Here is a 12,915-nt window from a genome sequence, read left to right as displayed (position 1 = left end):
TGTGTGTGTGTGCTGGTGGTGGAGTGGGGAGGGACCATTACCCTCATTTCCCAGATGGGGCGACTGAAGCCTGGGGCAGCTGGGAAAGAGCCACAGATGTCCATGTTGCTGCCACCACCTCATGTTAGCCTAGCTGCTCAGCCAATAAAACCCTCTGGCTTCCCTTGCATAAAGACTCACTACTTTGCCTTTGGGCAAGTCACAGAACCAGGATGAACCTCAGGAATGAGCATGTTGGACTAGATGATCTCCAAGGTCTCTTCATGCTGTTGAGTCTGCGATCCCCCCAAATACCCTCTCAAACTGGACCTTGTGAATACACTTCCCTTTGTGAGTCCTGGCTAGTGCCTGAGGGCTGGAGTAGGGGCCCTTTAGAAGCCCAGGACTACATCTGTAATACATCAATGGGCCCAGGCTGACTTTTTCTCCTTCAGAAGTAACTGCCAGAGGCTATAGTACTTGCCCTTGTCCCTCTAGAGAGATGAATGGAGGCCAGCATCATAGGAAGACCAATTGTTAAGCTGAGGAGAGCATCCAGAGGAGGGGGACCAAGGGCGATGCCAGAGGAGGACCAGTGACCAAGAGTGACGCCAGCAGAGGACCGGTGACCAAGAGGGTGAAGGGACCAAGGGCGACGCTGGCGGAGGACCGGTGACCAAGATGGTGAAGGGACCAAGGGCGACGCCGGCGGAAGACCGGTGACCAAGAGGGTGAAGGGACCATGGGCGATGCCAGCAGGGGACCAGTGACCAAGAGCGACGCCAGCAGAGGACCGGTGACCAAGAGGGTGAAGGGACCAAGGATGATCCTGGGAACTAGGGAACCAGCCTGAAAGCACTAAAGGACTTTACATATTGAGGAGCTAATCTATGGAAAAGGGATTCTTCCTCTTCTTCTGCTTGGCCTTACAAGGTACACCACAAAGGGGCAGGCTTCGGTCCATTGGAAGGAAACGATCCTAAGAATCAGAAATGCCTCAAAGTGGCAACAGGCAACCTTGGGAGGCCTCGAGCTTGCCTCTCAGCCTCTCCTAATGAAGGCTGATCACTGTTCAGAGATGCTTGTGTTCCTCCTGCGGCCTCTCCCATCTCCCAGAGAACTGAGGGTAAGACCGTGGACCCAGCAGGTTTCAGAACAGGCTTGGTGATGGCCGCATTTTCTCCTGCAGCATCCAAGAGGGGGATGAGGCCACAGGGCTGCACCTCTGGCCTATCTCTCTCAGCTCCAACTGCCTCCAAGCTGGGAGAAGGGAGACCATGCAGTTTTTGTCACAAACAGGAATAATGCGGGATGGCAGTGGGACGGGGAGTGGGGGTGGGGAGGGGTACTGGGGACAACAAAGTGGGGAAAAAGATAAGCTTTCATGTGTTGCCACTGCAGTGAAGGGTCTGGCATCATTAACAACCAGCCCATGGGGGGTACCTGGGATCTGTGTGAGTAACACAAAGCCCCCATTTGACTGGAGGGCATGGTGGGCAGGGAGCTTCAGGATCCAAGCATCAGACCAACCTGGTCCTGGCTCTCACAGACATTTCTATTCTCTAGCAGTTTCTGGGGGTTTAGGGAAAACAAGCCCAGGGGAGGTAGAAGGGTTGGAAATGTGGTGAATTATGTATCCATGGGGGCAGGTGTGTGGGGAGCTCTCACCCCTTGACCCAAAAAGCAGATAGCCAATGTGCTATCGGAGTGACTCCTGGCTCTGATTGGCTCTTGATGACATCACAGCCAAGTACTGCTAGGTTGGCAGTCCCCTGCCTTCCACTGGGGGCTCATCAATTTCATCAGCCAATTAATCCTCTAGGAGAATCACCCTCTTGATTGGCAGTGTGTGTGTGTGTGTGCATGCGCACGCGTGCGTGTGTGTGTGTTGGGGAAGGCCTCGTACAACTATTATTACTGAGTGTTTCTAATTAAACAAAAATGTTCATCTTGCAAGCACATTCTGCAGAATTCCTCGGAGTTTAATTAAAACAACAACGGCAAGAGGCGTGATCAGATTTGAGGATCAGATCGGTAGAGAAAGCGTCTCCAAGCATCACAAATTGGCACTCAGTTCAGACACTCCCGTTTCTTTCCATCCGGACAAAGAAATCCTGCCCCTCCTTCCCACAGGTGACAAGGCTCCTTAGAATAATGTGCAGCCGCCGGTCCCTCCTTTCCAACACTGCGACGGTTTCTGTGACTAAGCCTTTCCTGAGGTCTAGCTTTGGGCTCCACTAAGAGCAGAGGAGGCAGAGGAGGGACCAGTGCCCAACCTCTAGAGAATGTACCATTCCATTAAGTTAAGAGAGGCACATAGGAAGCAACACTGAAGATGACAAGACAAACTATGGTTAAGTACTAAGTGGCATGATCTCCCCTGGGCTACAGGAAATGAATGGTGGGGAAAGGCTTTTGGGAGGAGGAGGAGCTGCTCACTGAGGCTGGATGACCACTGGTCAGAAACACTGCAAAGGAGATCCCTGCATCAGGTACCAGTTGGATTAGATAGAAATTCATGAGGTGAATGTGATCTGATGATCTTAGTAGACCACAAGCTCCACATAAGTCAGCAAGATAACATGATGGTCAAAAGAGCCTATCTCAATCTTGGGCTTTATGATGAGAGAAAAGTGCCCAGAAGTAGAGTCTTGCTTTTCTCTGACCTGGTCGACTCCATCTGGAATGCTGTTTTCTGTTCTGGGTGCCACATTTTTTTTTTTGTGGGGTTGGGGGTGTGTGACATTGACAAACTGGAACACATCAGAAGAAGCCAATAAGAAGGGTGAGGGGATCTGAGGCCACTCCAAATGATGGTTGGTTGAAGGAACTGAGGGTGTTTCACATACAGATGATTTGGTTGGGAGTGTGGATGAAGCATGACAAGAGTCTTAAGTTGTTTGAAGGACTGTCACGGGGGAAGTGGGATTAGAATGTTTGTTTGGTTCCAGAAGGCAGAATTGGGACCAAGAGGATGAAGTGACTTGAGGACAGATTTAAGCTTGATGTAAGGAAAAATGTCCTCACGATGAGGGCTGTCCCCAAATGGGAGGGGCTACTTTAAGGGGGAGTGAATTCTCCACCACTAGAGAAGAGATTTCTGCTCAGGGATGAGATCTCCCTATACTGATGAAATTATAAATCCAATCAGGGTTAAAGAAAAAAAAAAGATTGCTAAGATCAGATGCTAATATTTCATTTCATTCAATCCATTTCTATCCTGTTTCTCCAAGAAGTAAAAGACAAAGGGCAGAACAGTTCTTGGAGGGGCAGGTTCGGGGTTACCATGTAAAGCATTTCACCAGGCCTGCTGCTCCTCTATCCCCAAAGGTCACCCAGTTAAATGGTGGGTGGGAATAACCACAATAGCATGACAGAGGGGAATCAGCAGTTATGGGCTCAAATACCAGCTCAGCTCCTGACTACCAACAAATCCCTTCCCCTCTCTGGGGCTCAGTTTCCCTGCTTGTAAAATGAACTGAATTTAACAAGATAAGCTGTAAGGTCCTTTACAACTCTGATTCTTTCTATATTCCTGCGAAAGAGGGCGACAACAAATGGGAAAGCTTGAAATGAACTTAATCTTGGCTTTGCTACTAACTAGCGAAGAGGTCCTGGGTGAGTGATTTCTTGGGGGCTCGGTTTTCTTTATTTCTTTTGATTTTCTGTGTCAATCTTTTAAAAAAATTCCCACTTAATAGTATTTTATTTTAAATTTCACTAGTAATTGTGTGTGTGTGTGTGTACGTACAATTAGGGTTAAGTGACTTGCCCAGGGTCATACAGCTAGTAAGTCTCGGAGGCTGGATTTAAACTCAGATCCTCCTGACTTCAGGGCTGGTGTTCTATACAATGCATCTTCCCCCGGGGTGGGGGGGTCCTCAGTGTTCTCATCTGTAAAGTGAGGCCTGGGGGGAGGCTCTTTCAACTCTGTGCTCATAAGGGGAGACCAAAGGATATCTTCCTGGCCTTAGAAGGAGCTCCATTCTAGGCTGCCAGGTCTGGAACCCCTCCCACTCTGTACCCCCCTTTTCCCACAAAGGTAGAGGGGTAAAATCTACACCAAGCCCCAGCTCCCTGGTCCCAGGAAGGAGGCAGGAGGCTGTGGGTGGTACTGCTGTGCTTTCCCCGCAGTGGGCACAGCTGTTTAATAATTAAAAGCAGAAGAGAGTATGTGTTTGCCGTTCTGAGCTCGCTCACATGTATATTTATGGACATGAGGATCAAGATAAAGGGGAAGGCGATAGAGAGCTGGCAGCCTCGTGCAGGGAAACAAGCTTGGATGGGGAGGCAAGGAGGCACTGGGTCCTCGGTTTCCTCCTCTGTAAGATGACAGCTCCTAAATCTCTGAAGGTCCTGACACTCTGAAGTTCTGCAAGCCTGAGTATGCAGCCTCAGTCTGGGGCCTGGAGCAGGGCTTCCAATGGAAAGCCAGGGTGTTCCTGAGATGAGCTGGAGGGGGGACGTAGGAGCTAGCCCTGGATGGGAGGGATGGGAGGGAAGCATGCCTGGAGGAGGTTAATGCATTCAGAGTTTGTCCTTTTAACTCTTCAGGTCCTGTTGGTGGAGTCAGGCCCAGAGACTCCAGGAGCAGGCCTGTGTTTCATGAAAGCTGTGCAAAGGTCACCATGAGCCTATCTCTGGGGAAGGAGGGGCTGGCAAGGGATGGGAGAGGAGGCTCTGCCTCGGCCTATAAGGTCGATCAGGGAGGAGCCGTCTTTCCCAGATCCCCATCTCCCTCCCTCTCTCTGACATCAGGAAGCAGCCACTGCTTGGATCAGAGTCCAGATGGGTCAGGGTACAGGGAGAAACAAGGCCTGTGCTCATCTGGCTGACTCCTAGGCCTCTGAGGAATCTGGCCCAGAAGATACAGAGAGGGGGTGTGAGGTAATGATGCTGCCCACATAATGAACCCTCCCCTTCGCTGGCTGCCTCAAGGAACTCTTACCCTCTTTTGTGCAGTGACCATTCCTAGGGCCAAGAAGGGCTCACCTAGGTCTAGCTCTGTCTGCCTACACCCCCAGAGTCTATAGATGTAAACTGAGGCCTAGGGAGGACAAGGGACTTGCCTATAGTCACACAGATAGTTCAGTGGGGGAGTTAGAATTCCAGTCCAGATGCTTTACCTCTAAGCCCCAAATATTTGGCTCCAAGGAGAGACAGGAAAACTGAGGCTTCTCTGGCCCTACAGACTGCAAATCCCCACCCACTCCTTTCCTGCACCCAAGGGCCGGTGCCTTTCAGGTATATTTGGGCCAAGTCTTTACCCCACTGATAAAGGATAGACCCAAGATGTTCCCTAACTGTCGTCCTGCCTCAGCTGATCACGGGAGTGCAGTGGGGTGGTGGAGCCTGCTGAAAGCTGGGTGAAAGGTAAGGTGATTACAACCCTCCCAGCTGAGCAAGGGCTATCTCAGGCCAACCTCGATGGCTCCGACCAGCTGCCCGCCTGCCTGCCTGCCTGCGGGGAGGCCAGGCGGAGGCCACTGTCAAATCTGAGATGCAGATTAGGGTTAGAGAGAAAGGCAATTGTGTTATTTTCCAATACACCCAGGAACTCCAGCAATACTAATGAAGTGCAGTCACGCAGAAGTCCTGCTGGACCCACTGTAATGAACAGATAATTATTTGTAACGAGCACATTAATGGGCAGGTAAGCAAATGGGTGTTGCTAAAGTGCTGGGAAGCCATTGGTTCTTTTTGGTAAGTTCTTTACTACCTGCTGAAATCTTAATGAGGTCTTCACCTCAGAGGCATGAGGTCTACATTCAGGGGGTTTTCTTGGCCATGGGGAAAGGAAGGAAGAAAAGAAAAAAACCAAGCATTTATTAAGGGCCTACTATGTGCCAGGCATTAGGCAAAGAGCTTTTACAAATATCACGACGTTTGATCTTCACAATAACCCTGGTAGGGGGATAGAGTTATCCCAAACCAGAAAACTGAGGCAGACGGTTTAAGTGACTGCTAGTTAAGTATCTGAAGCTAGATTTGAACTCAGGTCTAGTATACAGAGAGCATGAATTCCTGCTATGACTATGACTAACTGTGTGACTGTAGGTAAGTCATTCCTTTCTTCTAGCAGTTTTCTGAGCTGTAACATGGGGATCACAATATTGTTTATACAGTATAGCAAGGGAGTTGTTGGGAGGAAAAAATTTTATAAATCTAAAGTGTTTTAGACAGACCTGTTTTGATACTTTAAGGATATGTGATTTTATTGCTGTGGGCATTCTCTTTACCTACTTAGATTTGCAGCCCCCACCCCTTTTTGTAGAAATGCCCCCGTCACTTCGAGGCCTCCTCCCAGCTGAGTTAGACTGGCTCAGGCCAGACAGAGTCCAAAGCTAGGCTTGTCTTTCCAGCATGGTGGATCTTGACTAAACATGGGCTTCCAGCACACGGCCGTCGAGAGGCCAGGCTCACTTCTATGTCACAGTGGGACACCAGGGGAGGACTCAGGCACCTTGTGGTTCTTCTTCATCTCCCATGCCCCACACCCAGACTGGACAAAGGAGGAAGGCCCGGATGGACAGTGTTTCACAGAGACGATCTTCTTTGGGGAGCTGGCTGTTAAAGGCCTAGCTGAGCCCAGCACCCCCCAAGCTCTGGTGCTCTGGGATGAGCCTGGGATCTCAAGCCAAGGGCGATGGGCTCAGATTCTTGCTCTGCTACTCATTTAACCCTGATGTGACCTTGGGTGAGGCCCCTCTCTCTGGACCTCAGGTCTTGGACCAGATGATTTCTAACATCCCCCAGCTCTAAGTCCTGTGGTCATACTACTCACAGAGCAAACCAAACCACTGGACGTGTAAGAATTTATTCTTATTGAACCTCTTGTCATCTTGGGAATAGCACAGAGCCAGATGGAAGCAGGGCAGAGTTGGGAGAGATCTTACATACCACCAATACAACTACCTCCTTTACAAATGGAGGAAATGAGGTTCACAGAGGGACTAGAACCCAGATGTTCTCCCCACCTAGATCCTGAGCTCCTCAAAGGTAGGGGCTACCTCCCCCTTCCCCTGTGTGTGCAAGAGAACACAGGGTCAGGTACACACTAAGGCCTCTAATACTTGCAGACTCACAGGATCATAGGATTTGGATCTGTAAGGACCTTAAGAGATTATCTAGTCAAATTACCTCATTTTAGAGAGAGTGAAACTAAGGCCCGAGAACTTTAGTGGCTCACCTACATAGCTAGTAATAACAGACAGGACTTGTACTCAGGTACCCTGATTCAAACCCCATGAGCTCTAGACCAGCAAAGAGGCTGCTGCGAAGGTGGACATCCCCCTGCCCCCGCCTCCCTCCCGTTCTAACATGAGCCCCGTGGAGACCCCGGAGGCCCCAGACTTGGGCGTGCCAGTACCTCGGAGGACAGTGAGCTTAGCATGCACGGTGATCTCCCCGATGGGATTCTGAGCCACACACTCATATACATTCTCATCCCGGGGTGTCCTCAAGGGCTGGATCCGAAGCACCGCACCGGCGCTCTCATCAAACTCGATGGTCTGACAGGGAGAAAAGGAGCGGACGGGCGTCAGAGCCTCCTCTGACTTGTGTTATCCCCACCCCTCTCTCTGTGCTGCCTGCCCTGTCCTAGCTGGGGACTGCATGCACAAGTTTGTCAATGGGAATGTGGCTGCTGTTTAGGGACCTGTGGTGACAGGGCAGATGTGGTGCAGAGGAGAGGCAGGGTACACTGGGACATATGTGTGTGTGTGAGGTTGTGTGGGCACGTTTGTAGACCCACAGGCAAGAGTATGTATCTGCGCATAGTGGGCGAAAATGTGTGTGATGGTAAAATAATCACCCCAGCAATAATTGTAACAGCTAGCATTTACATAGAGCTTCATAAAGATTATCTCGTTTTATCCCCATAAGCCTGGGAGATAGACACTACTGTTATCCCCATTTCACAGATAAGGAAACCAAGGCAGAGAGTGATACAGTGACTTGGTAAGGTGTGTCTATATATTATACAGAGTGTGGAGTATGTGTATCTATGCACAGAACACATATGTGTATCTTTGCTTCAGAGGGAAGAAGATAGTGGGCCCGACATGTAAGGGTGTGCATGTGTCTGTGTGTGCATGCTCTCACATGTGCATGAGAGTGTGGAATAGTGAACAGAGAGCTGGCTGAGCTTGGCTCCAGGATGGCCTGGGTTCAAGGCCCACTTCTGACACATCCTGGGGATTCTGGCAATTCATTTAACCTCCCAGTGTTTTAGCAAGCTTTCTGGGATCGCAAGTTGCATTGAGAGATGGAGATTCTTCCACCAGGAGTTCCCTAAGCTAGTGAAGTCACAGGTCCAGTCCCCAGCCCTCTCCCTAGATGGGCAGGGATGTGCTTCTCTGTGCATCAAGGGCACTTGTGTATCTCTGTGTAGGGGGAGTGTCAGGGAGGTTGTGTATGTTTTACACCGTGTGTGTATATATATATGTACAAGTATATACATATATACATACATACATATATACATGTGAAAGGATATGTACATATATAAAGGTGTATATTTTGGAACTATGTTTATGGAAGGCTTTGTATTTATGGGGGGGTCATGGGTGTCTATACATAAGTATGTATATACAGGGGAGTGTGTGATAATAGGTGTGCATTTATGTCTGAATAAAGAAGCATCTGGGATGGTGGGGGGGGTACAGATGGGTAAAGAGTGGATGGTCTCCGGTCTTCCAAAAGTATTCAACTTAACTGATTCTTTTGTTGAACTGAGATCACAGGCAAAGTTCAAGAACTATTAAACTCAGGCCATAGGCCTTAACCTTTCCCAGGTGAGGATTGCTTCTGGTCCCCCCCTTTCCTTCTTCCTTTCCCTATGCAAAGGAGAAGTTTCCAGTAGGGAGATGTGGGAGATGCCAGCCATCACCAGGGTGAATTTCTGCAGAGTGCATTTGTGCCTTTCAGTGGGGATCCAAATTCAGAGTGAGACACATTTTGAGAGCCTAAGCCCCATTCGAGTGTGGGGCCAAGACCCAGACAGCCTGGGGGAGCCTGGAGACATGGAGAAGCAGCATGAGCTCTTCTTTGAGCAGGCCCACTGGGGTGACCCTTGGGTGCATTGGGAATTGAGGCTGTCTGTCTATGACCATATGTGTTTGAGGGCCAGGGTGTGTACGGGGGTGACTATGCGTGTAGTGTGGGGGGCAGAGGATGTATACAGATATGCTTAGGGGTACGTGTATATGTGGATGCTGTATTTCTGTATGTGACTGCCAGCTTATTAGTGGGTTGAAGCTGGAGAGGGCAGGGAGGTGGAAAATGGGAAGGTGTTTTCTTACCTCAAAGCGCTGGGAGTTCACCTTCTTGCCTTTTTTGTTCCAAGTCACTCGTGGCTTGGGGTCTCCAGTAGCCTGGCAAACGAAGGAAGCCACACCACCTGACACCCCAATTTGATCCCGGGGCTCCTTGATGAACCTGGGGGATTCTGGAGGAAAGGAAGAGGCAGGCTGTGAGGTGATCATGGGACTTCAGAGATCTGTTAGGACTAACTCCTCTATCTGCAGATGAAGAAACAGGCATGGGGACTTCTGCAGAGTCACACAGGCAGTGAGTAGCAGGGCTGGGCCAAGAATCAGACCTCTTTCTACCAAGCTCAAGGACCTGGCAGATGCAACGGCAGTTAATGTAACGGGTCTGGGCTGGGCTGAGGCTGGGCCCAGCTGGAGACGTGCAGATCGGCAGGTGTGACTCAAATGCCCTAGAAATGGGGAATGATGCCACACGCAGACCCAGATCTAACCTCCTCCTTCCTGGGGCAGGGGGCTCTCTCTGACACCCAGGGAGATCATCCACATTTCAGCAGGATCGCAAAATCCTAGCGCTGGAAGCAATCTCAGGATCTGTCTAGTCCAATTTGTATTTAAACTCATACCTCCTCCAAAGCATCGTTGGCAAAGCGGCCAACCACTCTCTGCTTGAATTCCTCCAGGGACGGGGAACTCAGTGCCTGTAAGGCAACCCATTCCACTTTTGAACAGCTCTCACATTCTACACTATTTAGGGCCGTGCTGGTAACTGCCACCACATTCCTACCACGAAGTCTTCACCACACTGGACATCCCCAATTTAATAATAAAACTAATGGCCAACATTTACACAGTGCTTTTCCATTTACACAGGACTTTACAGATGTTATCTCACCCCCACAACTGTATTTGGGGGTGGGGGTTGTTATTTTCCCCATTTTTCAGACAAGGAAACTGAGTCTGAGAGAGGTTAACTGACTTGCCCAGGATCATGGAGCCAGGGAGTGTCTGAGCAAGGATCTGAACCCTAGTCATTTCAACCAGGCTATCTCCTTTTCTAGACCTCGTTTTTTTTTTTTAATTTGTAAAACTGGGAGATGGACTAGATTATTTCTAAGATTTCTTCCATCTCTAAATCCTATGAATTCCTATCAGCCAGTCTTCATACAGCCTGGTCTCCGATCCCTTTGCCACCAGCGGTCTTCCTAAAACATGGCATCCCATCCTGCAGATGAAGTCTGACTCTGGCAGATGCCATGGGGACCACCGCTGTCGCTGGTCTAGACACTACAGGACATCTCACCAAAGTTATGGGCCAGGCCAAAGACGTCTGGTGGCTCTCCTTGCAGAGTCATGCTCCCAATCTGACACGGGGGTCATTATCAGCTGCTACCTAATCACTCCCTGCCCTCTGCATGCAGGAAGGCTGCCCTCGCCCATGCTTGGAACACACCAAGCACCACGGAAGGAGCACGGATCAGGAATCAGAGGAAGGAGGTTAGCATTTCAGGTGGCTTCCCCAGACCTCAGCAAAGTGGACAGCACAACCTGCTTCTCCCATCTCTCCCTGCTGAAACTCTTTTCCCTCAAGGCTCCGTTCAGAGTCTTGCTCAGTCCTGCCTCCCCCTCCCCACAAAAAAAAAAAAAAACCTTTCCTCACATCCCGAGTGAATATCTTTCCCTCCCTCCCTCCTCAAATCTTTGCACAGCAGTTGGGAACTCTCTATCACAGTTCTGACAGGATTGTTGGCCTAAACATGTACTGTGAGCAGGTGCCATGGAAAGGAAGCCAAAACCAAAGAAACTCCTGTCTTTAATGAGCTTACAGTCTATAAGTATGGGGGCAGGGCCTTCCTTGTTTGTCCCCTGCCTCATACAAGGCATTTCATAAATGTTTGTTGAATTAAGGGTTCCTTCCCTTTGACTTTGTTAAAAATGGCTCGAGCACCTGTCCCTGTCCAGGTCCCAAATGTCCCAGGCTCCCCCCTGTCCATCAGGAGCGTTCTTTGCTGGCTCCCCTACAGAGAACCACACAGCTTCCTCACACTCTGCATCCCTGTATCTAGCAGGGGCCAGGGGTTCCAAAAAGATGCTCTGAGCTGGGAAGGCCCTAGAGGACATTTCCTACACTACCCTCTGAGAGCAGAAGGGAAAAATAAAGCTCTGTGTGTGTGTGTCTGTGTGTCTGTCTGTCTGTGTGTGCCCCCAAAGGCACAGGGAGGGAAGCTGGGTGGGGTGACTTGGCCAGTATCCTGAGGAAGGGAATCATAGCTCAATTCAGCACCCGAAGCACCTGTAGCCTTGACAGGTAGTTGATGAATTGAAGGAAAGAGCTCATATTAAAGGATAAGTGAGCTTGGGAGAGGATAAAAGGGGATATCTGGGGCACAGTCATAAGATCGCTGATTTAGAGAAGAGACTGTAGGGTTATCTAGTCCAATGTTTTAACTTTATAGATGAGGAAACTGAGGCCCGGAGAGGTTCCACAGGTCATAAGTAGCAGGGACTTACTACCCAGCCACCAAATCCAGGGTTTTTCCACTGTGCCACCCAATCTACTCAAGCCTGTTCCAGGAAGGCAAGTTCCCACGGCTCCCCCACCTCCAGCCTGGGCTAAGATCGATCCAGATTAGATGAATTCATCTCAATTCCCTCTAATCTAGTTAGCCAAGAATTTACAGAAATATTTAAATTGTTGGGGCATGGCTGTGCTCCAATAAAATCATCCAGACCATAAAGTTTCCTTCTGTTCTTCTCTGGGCAGTGGGGCTCTTATGAGTATAAAATGGGGATCCTGTAAAGTACATGTCTGGGGCCAGGCTCGGGGTGATGTTGGTGGTGCATTTACAAAATCGCCCTCATGGGCAGGAGGGCTAGTCCAGGGGTAGAGAATGATGTCATGGGCTGAAGAAATGTATCGTAGGCTGGAGAGCTCAGCCAGACAAGGCCTTCTCCCCGTGCCCCCAGCAGTCCCAGGGACTGCCAGACTCAATAAGGGAGCAAACCCAAATGGACAAAGCTGCTGCCTCTGCCCAGCCCTCCTCCAAGACCAGAGGTAAGACTACCAGCTCCATCCAGTCTTTGGCCCCCTCTACCTGGCCCCATGGGCCATATCTGGATCTATATTTAGAGATCGATGCACCATCCTGGGAAAGGTTATCAGCACTTACATTAGAAACTCCTGGAGCCAGAAATGATGATTCGCCTCTTGCCAGCAGTTTCCCCCCTCACCCTCCCTCTTATCTCTTGCTAACCCATGAGGGAGGGAAGAAGGGATGCTCTGAACGGGAACCGATGGCCTCTTAAGTAAACGGGAAAAGAGCCAGCAGAGAGGAGTCCCCAGGCACATGGCACAGGGCGCCAAGCATGGCAAGAAAGGTCAGGGTGCTTCTGGAGGGTCTCAGACAAGAGGCAGCACTAAAATACTCATGCAGGTTATTCATCACACTTTACTGGCAGGGTGGGGTATGGAAGCCTCGTAGAGATTCCGGATGCCTGGGGCCTACTGTTCTTGTCTCTGGTCCTGGCTGTCATCAGACTTCTCTGATGTTCTGTTCCCTCCTGGAAGGGGCTGGACTTGGTGTTCTCCTAGTCCTGGCATTCTACATCCTAAGGACCCCCCAGCTCTGACACCCTGTGTTCTGAGGGCCCTCCCAGCTCTGACACT

General features: G+C 50.0%; 1 protein-coding gene across 8 annotated transcripts in view; it reads right to left on the bottom strand.

Moving 5' to 3' along the window:
* Positions 1–12,915, bottom strand: part of PTPRS (protein tyrosine phosphatase receptor type S) — a 234,154-nt gene that overhangs the window by 96,508 nt on the left and 124,731 nt on the right. For all 8 annotated transcript variants that reach the window (XM_069086753.1, XM_069086751.1, XM_069086756.1 and 5 more), the window contains exons 3-4: positions 9,282–9,427; positions 7,349–7,490 (exon numbers count right to left, since the gene is read on the bottom strand). In XM_069086753.1, the coding sequence (XP_068942854.1) occupies positions 7,349–7,490; positions 9,282–9,427 (288 nt within the window). The remainder of the gene's footprint in view (positions 1–7,348; positions 7,491–9,281; positions 9,428–12,915) is intronic.

Source organism: Petaurus breviceps, unplaced genomic scaffold, assembly GCF_028583685.1.
Source record: "Petaurus breviceps papuanus isolate PSGF00001 unplaced genomic scaffold, PetGlider_PUasm1.0 180, whole genome shotgun sequence".
NCBI lineage: Eukaryota > Metazoa > Chordata > Mammalia > Diprotodontia > Petauridae > Petaurus > Petaurus breviceps.
The sequence above is the reverse complement of the archived record's forward strand: the minus strand, read 5'-3'. Positions and strand labels throughout refer to the sequence as shown.